The following is a 23,369-nucleotide window of genomic DNA, read 5'->3' as shown; positions in this document are numbered from 1 at the left end:
GTGTGCCTTGGCAGTCTCTAGTTTTTGTTGTTGATTTCTAAGCATGAATGTGAGATTGAAAAGACATTGTGTGCAACATTATCTTTTTGCATGTAAAAAAGTATACCCAGAATATCACTTATGCATTGTATGTGATGGTTGTGTGATGGTCAATTCATAATGATCATTAGTGTTGCCAGCTGCTAACATAATTACTCTAACTTCAGCCTTCAGTATTGACTGTGTATTTCACGTGCCTTGTTTAACTCAGGTTTCTTTAACTGATCAATCTTTCAGTTGTATTGTTTATAGGCTACATACTCTATCTGCCTCACTTATGTTTGGAAGCTATTTGAAGAAATAGCTTAGAGGTAAAATATAGGCCTGAATGTTCTTTGTATTTTACAATCTGTCAATTTTATACCAGAAAACTTTTTTTTCTAATAAATACCCAATTCTTTGCAAACCTGATTTGTAATACTCTCAAACTGCCATTTTCTTCCCTGTAGATTTCAATAAAGACTTTTACATATTTAATGTGAGCGTGAACACTAAATTGTATTCTGTTCTATGTTTTCAAGTCTAAGCCACAAGACAGCACAACACTTATCTCCTGCATCTGATATCTCTCATATTAACATGACATATATTTTTGTATTTATAAATAAACCATTTGAAATGTCACTTATTCTCATTTTTAAACATTATGTATTTTCATTTAGTCATATTATAAAGTATATAGAAACCTCTACACACTACAACAGCGCATTTAAATATAATACAAATAAATAAAAAAATGGGTTGACTAAAATCAGATTCAGATTCAGATTCAAAACATATTACATCGAAATGTGCAATGCAAAATCTACCCACCATCACAAAAAGCAATATTTGAGATCAGTCTGTACAGATTATGAAATATAGATTTCTACTTGTTTTTTTTCAAGTTAATTCCAGTTTTGTAATTTCACGAATACCATTTAAATAGCCTAATAATTATACTAATATTATTGAACCTATATTTTAAGATAACATTATTTATAGGGCACTTAAGTGGTGTAAAACCTTTCTGATTGTGTAATACCTGGTTTGCTTAACAGTATGTTGTATTAAAGGTTTTAACATCATGTGAGCCACACCTTTAATAACCTTTAGCGCTGAAACCAGGGGAGGGAATTTAAACTGCGCCCATTTTCAGCTGCACAATAGCCCACACAATTTGTAGGCTACTATTGGCCAGTTGACAGATTCACTGAACACTATAAAACCCATAATCCCCTTCCTGTAGTCACACCTGTGGTAAACAGAGCCCGTTTTACCGATCCAAAATGTCTCCGATTAAGGACTTCATTGTATCATACGAAGCTCCCAACGAGAAAGGATTTATTTCTCAAGGAGATACTATCGCAGGCACAGTCACTTTCACTTTGACAAAAGAAACCGAATTGAAGGTGCTGGTGGTGAAAGTCAAAGGGAACGCTCGTGTACACTGGACAGAGGGAACCGGAGATAGACGGAAATCGCGCACTGCGCACAGGAGATACCTCAAACTCAAAGAGTACTTAGTGCCAGAAAATGACAAAGGTAGGCAATATAAATGCGTTGGCCTTTTGATTTTCGCAACTTTTCTCAACACTCAATTGATGTTATTTTAATATTATGGGTGTTAGTTTGATAGATCTATGTGTTAGGATTGATATATTGGCCTACCTGTAGGCTATTGCTTTTAATATTGGTAATCTCTGCACTGGTTGCTTCTCATATGAATGATTTACCTGCAAATTACACTTCCATTACTTATATAGATAAGCTGTTTAAGAAAATATAAAAAAATGCTAATAGCCCTACTTTTCTGAATGTTGTCTTATGTGTACCATATACTTTATTATGCTTTATATTTTATAAATCTACACATTTTTGACCTACTGCAAATAAACAGAAATTGATAGGGCTACACAGGAACTTCCACCACCCAAATCCCTCAATCTAATACGCATGCACAAAGTAGCCTAAATATGCTCTGCTGAGTAAATAAAGCCTCTGTCATTTGTCAGGTCTCTTCAAAAAGTGTAAATCAATCTCACTTATTTTGCAGGCACTGCACTCCCAAAAGGGGCCAATTGCTTTAAGTTCAGGTTCACAATCCCACAGGAGTGAGTACACATTACTAGCATATAGCATACTGTGTCATTGTTTGCTTTTGACCAATTATTGCATCTTGTTCTGTCTTACAGGGACATGCCGTCATCCTTTAAGGGGCTTCATGGAAGAATTGTCTACATGCTTGAAGCAAAGATGTCCAGGAGCTGGCGTCCATCTTCTGTAGTCCAGAAAGAGCTCAAGTTTGTGTCAAAGTCCTTGTTACACCCTGGCTCTGTAATGGTAAATGGAATCCTAATAAAACGTGCTATGAATTTGATCCACTATTTAGACTTTCTAGAAGAGTTGTGTTTTAAACAGAATATGTCTGAATGGAGTCTAGAATGGAGAAAATTCAGTTTAATATATTATGGAGAGTTTTCCCATTATGATATAACATTTGAGGAATCAGGATGGCCTAATCTAAAGGGAAACAGCAAGATTCATTTTTCAACTGAATTTATAATTTCCACTATTTGAGGGATTCAGTTGATATGAAATCATGTTTGTCTGTATTATTTGTTCTAGTGTCCCCAGTCTGGTTCAGTGGAAAAAGACAAAGGAGAGGTGCAAATGTCTGCTACCGTTAACATGAAGGTTTGCTCTCCAGGTAAAATTACCAGCTTAATACAGTGTGTATACTGTATGTGTAATTTTTTTTTGTAATCATCTTATTTTACAAAGGAACATTTGCATAATCAGATGTTATGATTTGTTTTTGATAGGTGACACTTTAACTGTTGTTGCCAAAATTCGCAACTCTTCATCCAAAAAATTGAAGCCCAAAGTCAGTTTACAGCAGAGAATAGTGTACCGCGCCGAAGCCTGCACTGATGTCAGCGACCTACGTTTGTACAAAATGGAGGGGGACACTATCACATCGGGCTCAGAGGAAACTTTCTCATGCCAAGTGAAGATTCCCGGCGATGCAAATTGCACCATCCAAAACTGTGAAATCCTCTCAGTTGAGCATTATGTCAAGGTGTGTAAAAGGTCCTGTTACACTTAATTAATTGCATTAATGACTTGCTTTTGTTTGCAAATATTGGTGGTAAAGCAAGTTTGGCACCGTCAATTATTGTCTAACATCACACAATTCAACAACATTAGAAATGTAAAAAAACACACCAGCTTATATTATACATTTTTATAGTATAATCCAATAATAGTGTTTATAGTCATTCAGACTGCATGATCAACTTAATTAATAGTTCCATAAATGTATTTTTATTAAAGAAACTCTCTGATGTAGACAGATTTTACTTCTTGTTTTGTTTCCGTTTCAAAGGTGTACTTGGACATTAGCTTTGCCATTGACCCTGAAGTGAAGTTTCCACTGGTCGTCATTCATTCAAGCTTGGCTGCCCTTCAATCTGGTCAGGCTGTGGGGCCTTACCCGGCTGGGGCTTTTGGGGCCCCAACTTACACCGACTTCCCTCCCCCTGCCTTCCCACCGGGACCCTACCCTGTACTAGCAGGCCCAGGTGCTTATGGGTACCCAGCACCAGATCCCAGTCAACATGCAAACATGACAAGTGGCTACAATAACCAGTGGCCACAACCTGCTGCTCCATATGGTTTTTCAAATGCTGCTCCACCTCCGTTTCAGCAGGGCACAGAACCTCCACCCTACATGTCCCTTTTCTCCCCTCCTCAGGACGACTTAGGTAGGACTGGGTCAGATTATAAAAACTAAGCTTCAAAAGGAAAACAACAAAACTAGTAAAAAAAGACTAGCTCCCTCAGTAAGAGTTGTTCTATTCTTCAGAGCTGTATATGTGAAAAACAATTTCATTTGTAAAGAGTGTGTTCTGATCTACAGTGGAGCCAAAATAACCTGTTTTGTGTGTTTGTATAACTGGGGTGGGGTGCTGCTATCTTTATCTTTGACTGTCCCTTTCAGAAACCAGACTTATGTTTAAATATGTCAAATGTACGCCTGCACTAAATGTCAAGCTAATGTCAGCAATAAAACATTCTAACTTTAACCATTGTGGGACTGCAGTATTTGTTCAGTCGTTGATGGTGATTTTCCATTTGTTTCATGCAAAAAGGGAAGTTCTGTAACAAACGATAAAGGAAGCTCACATACATTGGACAGACAAAAGGTGTGAAATCAAACAGTGCGCACAAAACATACTTCAGACTGATTCACTGAAATGGTTGGCCATATGTATGTGTTGGCCTTTGATTTACTTTCTCATATGAACAGTAGACACTTTGTCCAAATCGATTATTTAAATCCTGTTTTAAAAATATGGCTATTGTTTTCTTTCGCATTCGACTACAAGTAAGTACAATACCCAGTATTGAGAAGTTTTGTTTTGAAACTAACATTTTAACTTAGCCATGTTGGTTTTCAAAAAGCTGACTTTTCAAAAGTCACTTTTGAGTTATCTGTTCTGGTTTACAGTCAACAAATGACTGTAAGGGTTACAGGAAAACAGGAAATTCCGCTTTTATGTTGGTATTTCAATGGGCTTGACAACAAATGTGATTCAGTTTCCCCAGCTGTTAAGTCTATCTATTGAAGAATGTTGATTATTACACTCTGAACTAGTTAAAACCTCGAGCTACAGGAGGGTTCTTCAGAATTGATTGTGGCATCTCAACCGTGTGGTCAACTCGTGGCCAGTGATATGTTATGTGAATTCTCCGGCCGAAGCTCCAAATAAACCGTCAGTGTTTACCATCAAAGCTCCAGCTCTCCTCGTGTCTCTCTTTGAGTCCTGACTCCAATCACTTCAGAAGTTTCCCCCACACACTGAATGTGTTTATTTGGATAAAGGTTTACCATGCTCTGTGGTGCATCATTAAGGAGAAAAACATCATGTGACCATGCCGCCATGAAAGCTGTCCCATTCCTCCCAGTTACAAATGGGCAATCCTATTCAGCCTGGGACAATGTTTTCTATAACAGATTTATGTTCTTACATCTAATTGGTAGTCCATGGAGTTGTAGCACACTGGTTTTAACACATTTCATTCCTGCCATAGTGGAAAACAAGGAATGTCTATGAGTTGTTGATCTAAAAAAGGACAGTAACAGAATATGCAAAACAGCAACCTAATTTGCATAAACAGTGGAAAACAGGAATGTATTTTTTCATCTCAAAACCTTGTTACAGTGAAAGAGTAGAAATAGAAATGGGCAATCAAAGTTATCTTTGGAAAAATACTCAGAGCCTGTAGGCTACTTAAGTAAAACTACTAATACCACACTTCAAAAATAATTTAATACAAGTAAAAGTATTTAGGTACATTTTACTTAAAAGTACCCAAGTTCTATCAGCCAAGTGAACTCAAGTATCAAATGTAAAAGTACAGATTATGCAGGATCGGTCTTCTAACAAATGTATGATTATATTATTCTGTTTTTATTTTTAGAAAATACTTATTAGTTTTTAATGCTGTAATTTGTCCTGTTGGATAGTTTGTAGTGGTAGGCCTATATGTCATTTGTATAAAAAGTACCCACTACAAGAGCCAAATAAATGTAGTGTACAAAATACGATATTTGTATTTGAGATGTAGTAGAAGTTTAAAGTAGCATAACATTTGTTCCCAAGTTCCCCAAACTACACTTCAGTAGGCCTACAGTGCTTGAGTAAATGTACTTAGTTACATTCCACCAGAACGTAAACAATGCATTCTCCCTGGACAATAACAGTGTATTTCAAAGGAATTCTGCATGTCCCCCAAAGACTGAGATGTCCCTCTGCAGACTAATGGGGAGGAAGGCACGGATCCTCTATGGATCTATCCAAGTGATAGATGCATACAGGGAGGGTGCATAAACCTTTGTTCCCGCCCACTTGCACTTGCTACTGTTGCTGAATAGATGCAGGCTGTATTGCCACTGAAGACCCCAAACGATCTGTGCCTGTGATTGCCATCACCATGGGAAGAATGCTGCTGTGTGTCCATTTGCTTCTCTTCGTCATTTACAAAGGTAATGTTAAGAAAGTTAACCTTTAGCTTGCAGGTACTACTGAACTTTATAACGCAGTTAGTTGTGTGATTTCCAGATTACTAAACCGAGAAGAAAGCGATTCCAATCCAAGGAAAAGGGTTATTTTCACCTGCAGTCGAAATAGTTGCGTAGTGTTTATCGTGTCAACACTTCCCAAGTCTGAGCTAACGTTAGCTAGCTAGAGTTATCTTTGTTGACAACAACTAAACCCGTTTAGTCAACGTTAAATCGTCTCTCCTGTATCTTTCAGGAGAAGAATGTAGTGATGTAAGAGAGCTACGAGTGGATTTATCGCTACTTAAATACATGGGGAAATGTTGTGTTGAAGTAGGCCAGAGGTAGAAGAAGTAGGACTCTACTACTAATGTGTTTATCACAGCTCGTACAGGTGCAGCCAGTTTCATTTACTTTGTATGTTGCAGGGTAGCTTGTGAATGTTCCTCCGGGTAAAGTCTTGATTATATTTCCTATCAATAATCGAAATATGTAAGGTAACTAAAGGCGTAACGACAATGTAGTGGAGTAAAACTACATGATTTACCTCTGAATTGTAGTGGGGTGGAAGTAATAAGTAGAAACAAATAAAAACACTTAACTAAAGTACAAGTTTCTAAAAATGTTACTTACTGTAAAGGTGGGGTATGTAATTTATTTCAGAAACACTTTTTGTTAATTTGACAATTGTAAACCTAGCCTAGCTCCCTCCCCAAATACAATGGCTGAGAGGTAGCCTATATGAGTTGTAATACTATTTTTAAACAATGCTTTTTGTTTAATGTCCCTTCCACAGAGGCGTCTGGCTTGACAATTCAGAACAAGCTGCTGGGTAAATGTCTGCAGGTTCAGGAAGGATCTTCGGGAGGGAGAGTATCTCTGGGTGAATGCAGCCCATTTTCAGCCTTACAGGAATGGCGCTGGCTCCCACAGAGCCAGGCTCTAAGCAACCACCACACCGGGGAGTGTCTGACAGCACCTGGAGAGCAGTATGAAGGTGTGCGCCTGCAGTCCTGCGTCTTTCTCGCTGAAAGTGGCAAAGCTGCTGCTGGAGAGGCAGTGGAGGATATAGGCAGAGAGGCAAGCAACCAGGCGTGGTCCTGTTCCAAGAGGGGCCACCTCACTTTGATGGGGAGGGGGCTGCACCTGAGTGCCACACAAGAATCCACTTTGGTCTTTCTTTCAAGGGAACATAAGCAGGTAAGAATGGTATAACAGGAGGAGGACCTGCTCCATGAGACATAACATCTGATATTAGTAAATTAATCATATTACTTATTGCAAATTGGGAAGAAATATTGATATTTTATAACAAACCCTCTCTATGCCAAGAGATTAAACCTAAAATATGTCTAATCCAGCCCGATTTTTTTCTGCCTCGTTTTATTTACAAGCCTGGCAGCAGGTGGCGGACACTTGACAACCAGACATTGTGCAAAGGGAGAGACATCAAACACAACCAACACCAATTTCACCACAACCTGGGGAAATCATTGGAACACAGCATTGTTCCAAGTGCCATGTCTGACATACGCAGACAGGCTGAACCATGTAAGGACCTAAAAGTATCTCACTAACAGTAGTTTAGTGTGTTGTCTTCTAACATTATGTGACTGATAAAAGTGGCAAAAACCTCCGTAAAGAGATAACCAGCGACTAGATAAAACCCTCCTTTGTTACTAATTTTGGAACTAGGCTACTTGACACTATTTTCAATTATATGAGTTCAAAGCCAGAGTTTCCGTTAGCCGGTAATTACCGGACTATGACCGGTAAAATATGCTGAAGACGTCAAATCTAAATCTCTCTCAAAATGTTGCTTATTGTTTAGGTGTCCATTGATACGCAGGCAATCATATCATTAGCTAGAACTAGCTAGATCTGATCGATATGGACATACATGCAGTGAAGTCTAATCGTACAGGAGAGAGAGATCAGAGATCAGCTGCTGCTGACGGAGACACGCAGCTCTGCATGATCACCTGCAGCTCCGCCCGCTTTGATGGACCGGCAGAGCGGAGCAGAACACAACAATTCAAGTTAGATCATCACACTTAGCTATTTCTAAACTAGTTATAAATATTGTTTATTTTTACTGTCGGGTCACTCATTACTGGGATCAGCCAGCTGCATGAGACGGATACTGACGGAGCTGTCAGGAGAGGGGGAGGAAAAGAGAGGCTCCGTTTATTATTCTTATATTATTATATAGAGTCGTTATCAATTTGTTTAAAAGCTCAATAAATAACAAAGAAGACCTTTGAACGGCACTTTTCTCATTTTGTCCGGAAGATTTAAACTTTAACGGACATGTTGACCGGTGAAAAAATATTCTAACGGAAACTCTGTTCAAAGTGTATAAATACTCTCTAGCTAGCCGTTGTAATAAGTCACGCCAGTATGATTTACATTGATGGTCTATTTCTGAAAATAATTAATAGTAAAAAAACAGTAGATTTGTTTTTTTTGTCTGGATGCAAATCAGTGACCATTTCCAAACTTGGTGGTGCATTCAATTATTATGTCAAAACTCAAAGTAAACACTACATTTGAAAAGGATAATACATTTAGTAATTGTTCTTACATTGAAAAGGTTGCTGTTCCTCAAAGCTTATTTTTCTCTTATTTATTCAGCGAGGGCTTTCACTTAATGGAGGGCAGAGCGCTCTTTCAGCAACGCCCTCATCACATTCGCATAGTTCACACACACACCTGGAAGCTACCCAGTACAGCCACAGTCTGATTTGATGGCCTCTGAGCAGAAGCCTTTCCAGGATTCCCCTTTTCCCATTCATTTTGATGGGTTACTTTTGTCAACGTTTTTAAACATTTGCAAGTTTTAACCATTTTGCACAATGATTAGCATTTAAACAAATGTGTGCAAACAGTAGTCCATGGGCACAAAAATTCAAACTACACATACCTTTTTGTCACTGGGGCGGTAAGTATTACTGACAGCTCTACTTTTGAAACGTTTGTTAATATAAAGTGCAGTCCCCCCACCTTTCGAATGTGTCCTATTAGTAAAAAACATGTTGAATCCCTCAATTTCAACCATGTCAGCTTGTTCCTCACTAAGCCAGTGGCCTGTACTACGAAGCTGGTTCAACCTAACCTGGATATGTTTGAGTTAGCCGGTTGGCCTAATCCAAAACATACGCGCTCTTGCTAAACTGTCCTACGACGCGGGTTATCAAGTGGATCGCTCAAGCCAGCCGTGCCCTATCTAGTTAGGTGCGCGTTCACATGAAAGGGGTGGTATTTGGAGCATTCGACCAATCACAAACATGGAGAAGCATACTGACAGTGCAGCGTCATACTTCCTGAATGAAAAGTCAACTATAATATTAGACAAATATGAAGACGTTAAACTTCAAACATCCATGACTTAAACACTTTATCCAGGATAAAAGCCACATAGCTGCACCTGCAAGGTGAACACAGCTGGTAACAGAACAAGTGTTTGAATGCGTACATTAACAGGTTTATGATATCACTGCCCCGTCTAAGAAAAGAGTGGATCTGACTTTAATTACATTTGACTCGAGTGTTTCGTCACTGTGTGACTGTGTGTGAGTGTGTTGCTTAAAATAATACTTCTGCATACAGTATGTGACACTGTGAGTGTTGCACGGCCAGATACGGCTCAAGAAGCTGACTCAGATAAGGAAATATATGATGATGTGATATGCCGCGGACTGTACTGTTACTTTGATCCGGTTACTTATGTTGTGGCAGATATTTAATTAAGCTTTCTTAACGCTAATGTTATAATAGTCAGATTGCTCTGAAGATGGGAGGTGATATTCTATTAATGTTCACGTTCACACAGTCTGTGATTTTTGCTGGCCGTCTTTCCTGCAACGGCAGTTTAAACCTTTCTCCTGTAATATGACTTGATAGCTTTAAACTCCGCACACAGAGCTCTGATTGGTCAGCAGGCAGTGCTTTCACTGAGTTGAGCTCTTAGCCTGCAACCTAACCTGCTCCGGGGCAGGTTAGCCGCTCAGCATAAGTTACCATGGAGATCTAGCCTGCTAAAAAGAGAACCAGCTTCGTAAGACCGGAAACCCAGAGTTTTCCCTGAAGTTAGCCGGCTAAGCGAAAATCCTGCTGCGTAGTACAGGCCTCAGGTTAGGTCAAACAAAAAAAAACTAGCAATCAACCGGGAAGACTGAGAAGACTAGACGAGAGAAATGTAGAACATGCCGACAAGAGACTAGGAACCACACCAAGGAAACAACAACTGAAAGAGAGCACTGGGGGGAAGACAGGCCTAAATACACACAAGACAATCACCAAAACAAGACACAGCTGGGGAGGGGAGATCACACACAGGGGCAGCAGGTGAGCATAATCAGGCCCAGGGGGGCAAACACAGGAAGTAAAACCAGACAAGAAACAAAGAGGAAATACATTTCCAAATATAACAGAAATTATCTATAAAGACAAAAACTAAGCTCATGACACCTTTTAAAAGATATTCCATGTTCTATATCTGATATCTGATGTATTTTGCCATGGCCTCTAGATTTTTATTACAAAATGCCTACTTGTAGCCTAAGGATCTGATTTATTCATCAGACTCTTGACTGATCAATATTTCCCTAAAAAGGCAGCTAGACAGGCCATGAATTTGCATCATTGAAATGTGATCCATCTTGTTTTTACATCAAGCTGGTCCTGGATTAACTGACTTCTGTCTCACTAATAAAGACGGACAGACACTACTGTAGCTTCTTTGGTCAAAAGGCATATCAATTCAACCTAGGATGTTCAGTTGTAGTCCTTGCTTTTAGTTGAGTTGATTCGTTGTAACATGTTCCCTTTTTTCTCCACTTCCAGTTGAAGGTTTAATGGCTGATGAGGTCTCGCAAACATATCCTGTAATGGATGTGCCTCATTCATCCCTGAGCACCAAATCTCCTGAAAATCCCACCATGATTTTCTTTAGTATGGACTATGGTGAGTTTGGTAACACATCATTTAATGTAGGCTGACATAGAAGCATAGAAGTATCTGAAGTCATTAGTCCATTTAGCTGAGGAAGGTTTCCAACTGGGTGAAATTATTACATTATAAAAGCCATTCAAATTATCTAAATGTCAAGGGAAAGGTGCATCAATGCTACCTTTCCTATGTCCTTTAGCAACAGGAACTCCGGAGCATCCTTTACCAAAGCTGTTTAATTACACAGATTAATGTAATTTTTATTTTGGACAGGAATCAGAATCAAGTTTATTGCCATGTACGATTAAACATACAAGGTATTTGCTTTAGTGTCTGCTGGTGCAAATGTTAACAATATAAGAAAAATAAGTTGCAATAGTAGGTCAAACATATGACAATAATATCAATTAGTATTATTAAGAAACTGTTTAGCATTAAAAAAGAATAAAGACAAGTATTTAATTTGAAACAGAACCTTAAAAGCTTAAAAAACTAAAACACAGAGCTGAGCATGAACATGGCTCCCAGTATTAAGGAAAAAAGAACAACATATTCTTCAAATGATGTGTATTAATGTAATGCATAATGTTTGTGGAGTGGATAAACAGTCACTCTCAGTGTGGGTCCCGGTCCTTGTTGATGAGGCGGTAGCAGAGGGGAAGAAACTGTTTAAGTGACGAGAGGTTCAGGTCCTGATGGAGTTATTACTTATTGTTTTAATTGTATAGCATTCAATTGTCTGTGTTATAAATAAAGTTGCTTAAAAACATAGGCTGTCACATGATGTCAGTGCACTCTGATTCTCTTGGCACTGAAGTTGTCATTTCCTTCTTCAGTACAGATGTAGTTGTTTTTCACCTCTAGGTGGAGATGGATGACTGTTGATTCGAGAGCAGAGTATATAGTGGGTGTGTTGCAGTGTTTGTAAAGGAGTTTCAATGGGCTTTTATTTGCAGGGTCAGAGTCTTGACATAAATGTTAACAAATGCATAAACAATGCAATGTGGGTTGTGTAAAATGAATGATGTGTGGCTTGGTCTTTGTACATGTTTACAGGAATGGGCTGGAAGATAACCATGTTGGTACTAAGCTCTTTGGCTCTGGTCCTGGGGACTCTCATTCTTATCCTCAGTGTTTACTCCAATAGGTGAATGCTACACACACACACACACACACACACACACACACACACACACACACACACACACACACACACACACACACACACACACACACACGGGATTTGATCAAATGCATATTGATTTACTTTTGAAATGCTAACTTGATAATTAATCAGTAAACCAACATAACATAAATGTATTTTATTTTTGCTTATCCATTAATAATTAAATTGTAAAATAAGAAAACATTTGACTTTCTCTGAAGCTAGAATTGCTTGTTTATTTCTATTTTCACGTCATTTTAGGTCAGATACGTACATCTATAGACATTTTAGGGTAATAAAAAAATATATAAATGATACTCAATGATTAATCATATCATATATGCCAACAGTAATAGTACACATAAGACATTGACAAACATTGGATAGAATAAATAGGGCAATATATTTCAAAGCGCTCTGGTACAAAGCCACATGTTTTACTGCCGCCAACTTTCTGCTCTTTTCTGTCTTGCTGTGCCAGAAGGAAGAAGGTGGTGTGTGTTTTGAAGTCATACACACCGAGGCCAGAGGCGAGTGTCCCTGGGTCCCCGGTGCTCAGTGAAAGAGCCCCGCTGACCCAGCATGCAATGCGGTTCCCACACTCCACCCCGACTTTACAACGAGGAGAAATCCTGATTGAGTGGAAGGATGGCACTGTTACTCCACTGTACGAAGCCTGAGCGTTGGACTGTAAATAATGTTTAACATGGTTCTGTCTGTGCAAGCAAGCATTGTTTCTCATGCAACTTTATTATCTTCTGAATGTATCTGAAAGGGTTCAAAGAAAAGAGAATATCTTCTCAGAACGTTGGCATCCAAATGGAATTAAACAAAATGTTTCATAAAAAGGATCAGTATCGGTCGGACCATTTCTGTGATACTTGCCAAAAGGAAGATAAAAGCTGCTAGGAAGCCACCAGAAAAGAGTTGGACTGTCAGATTTGAAAAATACCTAACTTCTGCTGATTTAAGAGATAGCTTATTGGATGAAATAGTAAATTAGTTTTTAAGCAAACCATTATTTGTATGCTTAATAAAACTACAACTCAAGCACTTAACAAAGTAACCAATAGCTTAGGCCTTTAGTTGGAATAATACTAAGAAAAGTTATTTTTGTTTGTTGCATATATGAAGATTCGAACACTTGAGTTACTTCAGGTGTCACTTTGGCTCCTGAGACTCAAACCCTTCATTTTAGGAATTGGGGTTTTACAGGAAAGTGTAATGACCATTGTGTTGCAAGAAAGTTGTTTTCAGAACAGAATTAAGTATTATTTAGCTTGTACTCTATATCATAAATATATAGTTATTGAGATTTTTCAGAAAAAAATCATAACCTAGTTTACATAAGTAAGGTCACTAGACTGGCAGCATAACCCTGTTCTGGAATGCACTAAAGTGTTAAAGGGGGGGTACTTAATACTAAAATGGCCTTTAACCTTCACTCAAGGTCCACTTGAGCGTATCCTTACTACACTTTCTTCATCAGCAAAAGAAGTTAGCTCTGTAGTCATGTAGATGTATTTAACTTGCCATTATTCTGAGCACTTTTGGGGTTTTACATCCTTCAAAGTCCACTGTGAAGATTGTTGATAAAGTTAAAAGCTCCAGAACCAACTTTTGAGTGGAGATTGTTTCGTCAACTATCATTTACTTTTGCATTTCATATCGCTACCTGGCAGACCACTAATTTGCGGCAAATGTGTTGGTTATTTTTTTTACTAAAAAAGTATTTTCATATTGTAAACTATCTAATAAAATCATACAGATGACTTGTGCTGTTTTTATGACTACATAGTATTGTGATGTTTTATCTTTAGAGCATGTTCTTCTGTGTTTGTTGTATATCAGCCAAATCATTCCCATAGTAGTTTAATATCATCATCTTGAGTTAGGAGGAAAGGGGATGGTTGCTGGCAAAAGCACCATTTGTAATAATTTCTTCAGACTGCCTGTGGGCTGCAGTAATCCCAGTTAAACTAATTAAATTGATGATGTTGATGAGGCTTCCAGAGAACATGGCATTCCCTGTGGCACGGAAACTTCCCAGCAGGAAGAGCGTGTTTACAGCAGTAAACCAAAGGCTGTTATACTGTTGTTTTCCTGGGAGAGGCCTCTGTGTTGTTTGGTAGGTGAAGCACATCCCTCCAATTTAATAAGAAATTAGGTAAACGTGTTTGGACAAAACTGCCAGAAGAAGAGCTTGTTCTACATGAGTCTGTTAAAAGTGCATTAGCGAGCAGTTCTCTTCTCCTCTGTGCTTTTAATGGACATTTTTGTACACTCAACCTGGAACTTGATACCCCGTTTCCCCTGCTGATAGTGTTTGTACTAATGAGAGGGCTCAACGTTTAATGAACAGCACACAGCACCCTGGAAATGAAATGGCATCCCAAACCACATCCGCATGCCTGATGCCTAGAAAAAAAACGAGGTTACTTTGTTTCTTTCATTTATTTTTGCAAACGAATCATTTAGCCTTCACACAAATCATATTTGTTTTGACAGGCCAGTAAATGTTATCAGGGTATTAGATTCATCATACTTTTAAATTGTGTTTTATGTTGAGTTCTGCATGATAATAAGGTCTATATTCAGACGGACACATTTATTTTATGTTTCTGTTGCGTAATACAGCTCTTTGGATTTAAAAATAAACAATGCCAATGAGGGCACCTTTCAGCTCTACTATAATTTGACTGCTAGGTGTTTACATACATTGCACGAAGAGTGTTAGCACTGTAACCCTATCATTATCCTTCTCTGCAATGGAGTGTAGTGTCAAAACTATTTGGATCACGTCAACACCCTCAAACTCCCTTAAAGCTGAAAGTCAACCCATTGACCCATGTGAGTGCTTGACCTTCCAAGTACTGAGGCTGCTCTTTACGTGCACTAACATGTTTTGTTTGCAGGTGAGGCAGAAGAGGATGGGAGTGATACCTGTGTGAATAAGGGGTGTGTGAGAGAGGACTGACTCAGCACTTTGTATACCTGTCGAATCATATTTTCTGTTTTACAATCTCCAAACAATGGTTTGCTCAAATTTGCACAACTATCCTTGTAAACTTTGTTGAGATGTTTCTGCTTGTTCCTGGGAATTTGAACTAGCATTGCTAAAGTGATTCAAGCTTTAAAGTTATAGAATAGCACTCCTTTGTCTGTATTCCTTTCCTTTTTGTTTTTGTTCACCTCAAGTAAATGTTTTCTTTGGGAGAAAAGTAGTTTCTTAGAGACTGGAGACTAACCACATCCTGCTCATCCCTAAGCATCATACCACAAGACAGTTACTAGATGAAGCAGAATGTTTTTTTACCTCAACCTCCATATGACCGTTCAGAAAAGTATAGTGTTTTCTATATACATAACCGCCAGTGAGAAACAGTAGAAAAAAAGCTCTTTACGTTGGGAAGTGGTGTGGACAACATTTTAGTTTGAGACTTAGAGGAAAGGGGATCAACAGGAGGAAGGAACAGAAGCAACCTTAAACAGATGTGTTCTAAGGACTCAGAGATTTCTGAGCTTCCTCTACCTCTAAGCATTGCATGGTGGATACTCTTCAATTCATTTCCAAATTCCAGAACAAAAAATGCTAAAATCTTTATGTGTTATTTGTTTTTGTTGAATCAGTTTTCAACACACTGAATAATACACCTTTCACCCACACTTGGGCAGTATTTCTGTTACGCAGTAGCAAAGGTTGTAACTAAAGATTAAATGTCGCTTTTAGCAAGCTTTTTGGAAGTCTAATCTGAAATTAATACAAATATTTTAGAACCCCAATTATAGCGTAAATCTGCTAATGGTTTGCATACCTCCTTTCCACTAATGGACTAATTAAATGCAGTCTCATTTTGTAGGATTGTTGGACAGCCTATTCTTAGTTTGGCTGCAATTGAACATTGCATTCGACAATGAGGGTAGTTTATGTCAAATAATAGGAACCAATTCAAACATTTGGTGAAGAAGTGTTCTGAATAAATTATTGTTGGTACAAAAAAAATCCGTAAAATGCATTTTATTCTGCACTGCATAGTTTAGAAGTTATGAATATGTCATGTGGATTATTGTGACCATCCATGCCAGAAAGACTTATTACATTTGTATTAAATGCTGCTAACAGACAGAGAAATTGACCAAAAACAAAACATTCTTTGTGCAGGTTTAATATAAAATGTTGTATTGTTCAAGCACCACCTGAGTTTTGATTCATTTTGATATGTTTCGGGTTTTTTTAATTAGCAAAAAGTAGAGAAAAACAACTAACAAGAGCTTGAAAGAAAGACGATTGATACTTTAAAAATATGAAAATGCACCTACCACAGAGTATGGATCAGTTTATTTTGTTGTGTGTGAATGTGAAAGGTATCGAATTGATAGTACTTTTCACCATGTTTAACAACAGAGCATTTAACAATAAAGTGTTTTTGTGTATGTCTCAGCATGTGTCCATAGTACTATTGTTGGCAGAGGTATGAAGGGTCCATTCACTGCCTCACAAGTTGTGTCTGTCTATTGTAAATCTGGCTGACACAAGGTTGAATTATCCCCAAAAGATTCTAAATGGATAGGAATGAATCAAGTCCCTCATAGTTCCCGTTTGGTTAGTTTGCTGTTTATTTTCTGGATTCACTGCAGCTTCACAAAACTGTCCACACATGGCCAGCACATGGTACTAACTCTTCCCTCAGGTGTTTTATGTGTTGTATAAAAAAAACAGACCATTAGAGTCCGAGCCTGAACCAGACACACAACTGTGTGAGATACATTTTATTGCTCTGTAAAAATATATGGCGAAAGTTGTTTGAACTACCTAGGGCCAGTCACCACGTTCTTTCTTTGTAAACCAGATATTGTGATATGAAGGTGAGAAAGCTGATGTTTATCTCACATCTATCAGCTTATTTTTCCTGTGAAAGTGTTATACAATGCATTGACGTGTTTTTCCTGTGAAAGTTTGTTATACAATGCATCGCCGTGTTTTTCCTGTGAAAGTGTATTATGCAATGCTGAAATAATGCCAGTTGCAAATATTTTGAGACTCTGGCAGGACTCTGGCTTGGGGATATGATGGAGATGTTTCAGGTATACCAGGTAGCAGAAGGACTTACTTGGTATGTGGGACGCTATATTGAGCGCATAATACAGGTTTAACATGAAAGCATTCTCTTGTGGGGGCCTTTTTGTAAACCCGGTATGCCTCTTGCAACATCATTGATACGCAGAGTGAAGCAGGTAGGACCCAAACGCAGATAACACTTGATAATACCTTTATTTCAAGGACTTAAATTATACTTTGACAAACAAAACACTCTACGGTGAACTAGGTCACAAACAAAAGAAGCACCAACACTGAACATAGGAAGAGACAAGACTAAATACAGGGAGGGGTAATAACAAGACGAGAAATAGCCGGGCAGGGGAGAAGAAACACAAGAGACACAGGTGAACAAAATCAGACAACTAGACACACTGGGGAACCTAACGACAGGAAAAGGACCAGACAATAACCCAGGAGGAAAACATGACAGGGAGAACAGCAAAATACCCAAACCTAGACATAGAAACGTGACATAACATGAGAATCGTGACAGAACCCCCTCCTCAAGGGACGGATTCTAGACGTCCCTAAACACCAAAACAAAAATCCAACAACGTCCAGCAGGGTGGGTGGAGGGGGTCCGGAGGACGGGCCGGGGGCAAGGCTGGGCTGACAGCCCAGGCAAGGCAGAATTCGAAGAGGGGTTCGTCTGGCGGACGGCCCGGGGGCAAGGCAGAGTTCGAGGAGGGGGTCTCGGGCGGACGGGCCCGGGGCAAGGCAGAGTTCAAAAGGGGGTCTCGGGCGGACGCCCGGGGCCAAGGCAGAGTTAAAAAAAAAGGTCTCGGGCGGACGGCCGGGGGCAAGGAGAGTTCGGAGGAGGGGTCTCGGGCGGACGGCCCGGGGCAAGGCAGAGTTCGAGAGGCGCGAAGACCACAGCGGACAAACTCAGGGGACGGGCTCGAGGGCGAAGACGGGACAGCTCCGGAGGCCGGGCAGGAGCCGGTGTCGACCGGACAGGATCCGGAGCTGGTGGACGGGTGTCGGCAAGATTCCCCACGGAAGAGGACACCGGGCCGGCAGGACCACCGGCAGGAGAGCAGTCGGCGGAAACCTCAACGGCACGGGACATAGGGTTGGCAGGACCCCAGCAAAAGAGTAGTCTGCGGGACCTCCAACGGGACAAGACATGGAGTTGGCAGGACCCCCGGCAGAAGAGTAGTCTGCGGGACCTCCAACGGCACGGGACATGGGGTTGGCAGGACCCCCGGCAGAAGAGGCAGTCCGGGGACCCCCCAACGGCTCAGGACATGGGGTTGACAGGACCCCCGGCAGAAGAGTAGTCTGCGGGACCTCCAACGGCACAGGACATGGGGTTGCAGGGACCCCCGGCAGAAGAGCAGTCTGCGGGACCTCCAACGGAAAAGACATGGAGTTGGCAGGACCCCGGCAGAAGAGTAGTCTGCGGAACCTCCAACGGCACAGGACATGGGGTGGCAGGACGACCCCGGCAGAAGAGTAGACTGCGGACCTCCCAACGGCACAGGACACAGGGTTGGGCAGGACCCCGGCAGAGAGAGCACTCTGCGGGACCTCCCACGGCATAGGACATGGGTTGGCAGGACCCCCGGCAGAAGAGTAGACTGCGGGACCTCCAACGGCACAGGACACAGGTTGGCAGAACTTGAGTGGGAACTCGAGAGAGAAGAGAGGGCTTGAGAGGGAACTCAAGAGGAAACTTGAAAGTTGACTTGAGAGGAGACTCGAGAGAGGGCTTGAGAGGGAACTCGAGAGGTGACTTGAGAGGGAACCCGAGAGTGACTTGAGGAGGGGACTCGAGAGGGAACTTGAGAGAGGGCCTCGAGAGGGAACTTGAGGAGTTGACTTGAGAGATGACCTTGAGAGGGATCTTGAGAGGGAACTTGTGACGGAGACTTGAGAGGGGACTTGAGAAGGGACTCGGAGAGGAGACTCGGAGAGGGAACTCGAGAGGATACTTGAGAGGGAACTCGAAAGGAGACTTGAGAGGTGACTTGAGAGGGGACTCGGGTAGGAACTTGAGAGGAGACTGAGAGGGGACTCAAGAAGAGACTCGAGAGGCGGACCTGAGAGGGAACTTGAGAGGGAATCGAGAGGGAACTCGAGAGAGGGCTGAGAGACGGGAACTGAGAGAGGTAGACTCGAGAGGGGACTTGAGAGGAGACTCGAGAGGGGAACTTGAGAGGATAACTTGAGAAGGAGACTCGAGAGGAACTCGAGAGGATACTTGAGAGGGGACTCTGGTAGTGAACTGAGAGGAGACTTGAGAGGTGACTTGAGAAGGGACTCCGGGTGTAGGACTTAGGAGGAGACGCTGAGAGGAGACAGGAGAGAGGGACTCGACGAGGAGACTCGAGAGGGGACTTGAGAGGAGACTCGAGAGGAGACTCGAGAGGGAACTCGAGAGGGGATCTCGAGAAGAGACTTGAGAGGTGGACTTTGAGAGGGGACTCGGGTAGGAACTTGAGAGAGACTGGAGAGGGGAGCTTGAGCAGGGACTTGAGAGGAGACTTGAGAGGTGACTTGGAGAAGGTGACTTGAGAAGTGCCTTGAAAAGGGGACTCGATAAGATGGGACTCGAGAGGGGACTCGAGAGGTAGCTCGAGAAGAGACTTGAGAGGGAACTGGAGAGGAGACTTGAGAGATGACTCGAGAAGGAAACTGAGAGAGTTGACTTGAGAGGGAACTGGGAGATTGTGGCTTCGAGAGGGGACTTGAGAGAGGTTGGGTTCGCCCAACAGAACACGGGGGCTGGAGTCGGCTGGAGAGCCGAACAGGAGACGAGGTGCTGGAGTCGGCCGGTACGCCGACATGACTCTGGGAGCGGCGTCGGCTGAACAGCCAACAGGACGAGGAGCTGGTGTCGGCGGTATGCTTGACAGGACTCGGGGAGCTGGCGTTGGCCGGTACGCCGACAGAAACTCGGGGAGTTGGCGTTGGCCGGTACGCCAGTTCCTGGAGCGCGAACTGGAGTCGGGACCACAGGTACTGGGGCCGTTATGAAGCCAGAACCATGGGCTGCTGGCCCGGACTGGCGCCGGAAAACCAATGGGCTGCTGGGCACGGAACCGGAGCAGCGGGACCATGGCTGTGTGGGATGGTACTGGAGCACGAAACCATATGGCTGTGTAGCCCGGTACTGGAGCATGGAGCCATGGCTGCTGGGGCCTGTACTGGGGTTGGACATGGCTCTGGGGCTTCGGGCTGCTAGCTTGGCCTTGCGACTCCTTCTCTTAGCAGACCGCTGGAATGCTCCGTGGACTCCATAAGCCAGACGAGTTCCAGAATACGACTCCTTGGAAAGGGAGCAGACGACTGGGGCAGAAGCACGGGTTGACTTCAGACGGAAGCCCACCGAGGCGTATGGTGCCAGTTGGGAATGGGGAGACAGGGACTACATGCCCCTGGGCATAGCAGGCCGGGGAATCCCACACCGAAGAGGATCTTTGAAATCCAGCCAGGTAGAACTGTCACCAAACCTGGTTCTCGCGATAGCATTCTGGCGCGCCTCTGACGACCACAGCCTCCCGCTTGCTGAACTCAGGGTGCTCTCTTCCATCGAATCCAAGCAGTTAGCCAAACAAAAAGGAAAAATTCACTAATTCCAGCTCGAACGGATCTTTGCTGGGCCATTTCAAGGTGGTGCTTTCTGATACGCAGAGTGAAGCAGGTAGGACCCAAACGCAGATAACACTTGATAATACCTTTATTTTCAAGGATTAATTCTACTTGGACAAACAAAACACTCTACGGTGAACTAGGTCACAAACAAAAAGCAGCACCAACACTGAACACAGGAAGAGACAAGACTTAAATACAGGGAGGGGTAATCACAAGACGAGAAACAGCTGGGCAGGGGAGGAGAAATCAAGGGCCACAGGTGAACCAACTTCAGACCAAAACTAGACACACCAGGGAACCTAACGGACAGGAAAAGGACCAGACAATAACCAGAGGAAAACGATGACAGGGAGAACAGCAAAATACCCAAACCCTAGACATGAAACTTGACATGACATGAGAATCGTGACCAATCATTAATGATGTAAAAAAGCTTTTGCCTTCGAAAAGCTGAACGCAGGGTGTCGAAAAAACAAATCTCCAGGTTTCACTTTGAAATCTATAAAGAGAGACTGGCCTTTAAATTTGGAATTGAAAAACGCCACGACAGTCTTTCTTCTCTGACATCATTACCAAAAACAAAAACAACGCACGTGCTTGTTTGCTTACCGTCGACAGACTAAACTAACCCCCCAGTCAGTATCCTCTGAATTCTATCCACCAGGTGCGTACAATGATTTTTCCTCCTTCTTCACGACAAAATCAGAAAATCAGACAAGCAGTCAGTGGTCTCTTGTATCAGGTACAGCAAATGTGTGTCCCTATGTCCACCTAATATCAATTCAGACATCATGAAACAAGTTCCATCAGATTAATGATAAAAACCTAGCCGCATAGATGACATTATTCAACTTCTGAAATCCTCCTCTTGCTGCCTTGATATTATTCCACACAGGATTTTTCAAATGATGTTTTTCTTCATGGCCTCAGGATCTACTTGCATATTAGTAAAACAAATCTCTTCACTCAGGTATTTTTTCCACCATGCCCTGGAAAACTGCAGTCATTAAACCGCTCTCAAAAAAGAATTAATCTAGACGCTTCAGTAATATGGAACAATTACAGGGCCCATATCAAACCTCCCATTTCTAGTAAAATCATTGAAAAAGTTGTTTTCAACAGTTGAGTAACTTCTTGCATTTAAAGGTGACCTATCATGGCAAAATGCGCACTTCTGTAACGTCTTTGATACATGAATATGTTGTCCCCCGGTGTTCCAGGGACTCACCAATTTGTCAGAAAAACACAACCCTCTTTTTTCCTCCATACCCAAATCTCTTTAAAAGTGCTGCCATACAGATCTGATACAGGACTGACCCAGATTTGAACACTTCTATTGACGTCACAGAAGTGGCGGCTACGGCTATTGGCCAACTCCAACCAATCAGGAGGAGACAGGCCACGGACATTGCGTTCGAAAGCCGCTTGGAGGACGCTGTAGTTACATATGCCAGCCTGTAGATTAGTGCTGTTCTCACAGAATCAGCCCATGAAAAGACAGTGTTAAATGAGCGAAATGAGGAATGGCTAAGTCATGATCTGTTTGGTATTTTGAAAAATAAAAAAGTATAAATATGCCCTTATATAGGTATGGTCCTACACTATATTATTCAAATTTATAGCATGATAGGTCCACTTTAAATAACTATTTTGATGTGTTCCAGTCAGGCTTTCGTCCAAACCACAGCTCTGAGACTGCTCTTGTGAAAGGTCTTCAATGACCCATCCACTTAAAACAGAAAGTGGCAGAACTTCAGTGTTTGTATTATTAGATCTCAGTGCTGACGTATTGACACTGATTGAACCACAACATATTACTAGAACCGACTGGAAAAACCTGGGTGGGACTTTCGGAAAACAGATCTATCATTGGTTTGGGAATCTACTTAAAGGACAGAAACAACTCTGTTTCATAGGTAACCTACACATCTGGAGTTTGACCAAAATATTGATATGGGGGTTCCTCAAGGCTCCATATTGGGGCCTCTTCTCTTTAACATCTACATGCTAACACTGGCTCACGATAATGAAGAACAACAAAATAAGTTACCATAGCATATGCAGGATGACACACAAATTTTACGTAACAATTTCACAGGAGGACTATGCTCCAATAAACACTGGAGTAAGTGCATTGAACAAATCAATGACTGGAGTGTCGAGAACTTCTTCCAATTAAACAAAGACAAAACTGAGGTAATGGTTTTTGGAGCCAAGGCAGAACGTATAAAAGTTAGCGCTGAGCTTCAGTCTGCAATGTTCAAAACAACAGTAAAGCCAGAAATTCTAGGTGTAGTCATGGACTCTGACCTGAGTTTAACAGTCACATTAAAACAGTTACTAAATCAGGCTTACTATCCACTAAAGGAATATATCTAGGATTAAAAGACTAATTGTTCACAGCAGGATTTGGGAAAACTTGTCCATGGCATTTTATCTTCAGTAGACTGGACTCTGCAATGGTGTCTTCA

The 23,369-nt window shown here is 41.4% G+C and overlaps 2 protein-coding genes across 2 annotated transcripts; both read left to right on the top strand.

The window, feature by feature from the left end:
• Nucleotides 1-1,266: 1,266 nt before the first annotated feature.
• On the top strand, nucleotides 1,267-4,106 carry LOC104951927 (arrestin domain-containing protein 3-like). Its single transcript, XM_010778663.1, has 6 exons — nucleotides 1,267-1,563; nucleotides 2,075-2,132; nucleotides 2,214-2,361; nucleotides 2,647-2,728; nucleotides 2,844-3,100; nucleotides 3,407-4,106. Exons 1-6 carry the CDS (start codon nucleotides 1,308-1,310, stop codon nucleotides 3,812-3,814), a joined length of 1,209 nt encoding a protein of 402 aa, XP_010776965.1. The 5' UTR covers nucleotides 1,267-1,307; the 3' UTR covers nucleotides 3,815-4,106.
• A 1,752-nt stretch (nucleotides 4,107-5,858) lies between these two features.
• On the top strand, nucleotides 5,859-13,972 carry LOC104951926 (uncharacterized). The gene is made up of 6 exons (XM_010778662.1): nucleotides 5,859-6,070; nucleotides 6,882-7,285; nucleotides 7,480-7,636; nucleotides 10,931-11,050; nucleotides 12,092-12,182; nucleotides 12,682-13,972. The coding sequence occupies exons 1-6, from the start codon at nucleotides 6,019-6,021 to the stop codon at nucleotides 12,878-12,880; spliced, it is 1,023 nt and encodes a 340-aa protein (XP_010776964.1). The 5' UTR covers nucleotides 5,859-6,018; the 3' UTR covers nucleotides 12,881-13,972.
• The last annotated feature ends 9,397 nt before the right edge of the window (nucleotides 13,973-23,369 follow it).

This window comes from Notothenia coriiceps, unplaced genomic scaffold, assembly GCF_000735185.1.
Source record: "Notothenia coriiceps isolate Sejong01 unplaced genomic scaffold, NC01 NC01_scaffold00019353, whole genome shotgun sequence".
NCBI lineage: Eukaryota > Metazoa > Chordata > Actinopteri > Perciformes > Nototheniidae > Notothenia > Notothenia coriiceps.
This window is presented reverse-complemented; position numbering and strand designations above follow the sequence as displayed.

Excerpts from the sequence above, each read along its gene's own strand:
- LOC104951926 (XM_010778662.1), top strand. The coding sequence starts at position 6,019 with ATGGGAAGAATGCTGCTGTGTGTCCATTTGCTTCTCTTCGTCATTTAC. Across the intron at positions 6,071-6,881 it reads TCTCTTCGTCATTTACAAAG|AGGCGTCTGGCTTGACAATT; the intron begins GTAATGTTAAGA and ends TCCCTTCCACAG. Across the intron at positions 12,183-12,681 it reads CTCAGTGTTTACTCCAATAG|AAGGAAGAAGGTGGTGTGTG; the intron begins GTGAATGCTACA and ends TTGCTGTGCCAG.
- LOC104951927 (XM_010778663.1), top strand. The coding sequence starts at position 1,308 with ATGTCTCCGATTAAGGACTTCATTGTATCATACGAAGCTCCCAACGAG. Across the intron at positions 2,729-2,843 it reads CATGAAGGTTTGCTCTCCAG|GTGACACTTTAACTGTTGTT; the intron begins GTAAAATTACCA and ends TGTTTTTGATAG. Across the intron at positions 3,101-3,406 it reads CAGTTGAGCATTATGTCAAG|GTGTACTTGGACATTAGCTT; the intron begins GTGTGTAAAAGG and ends TCCGTTTCAAAG.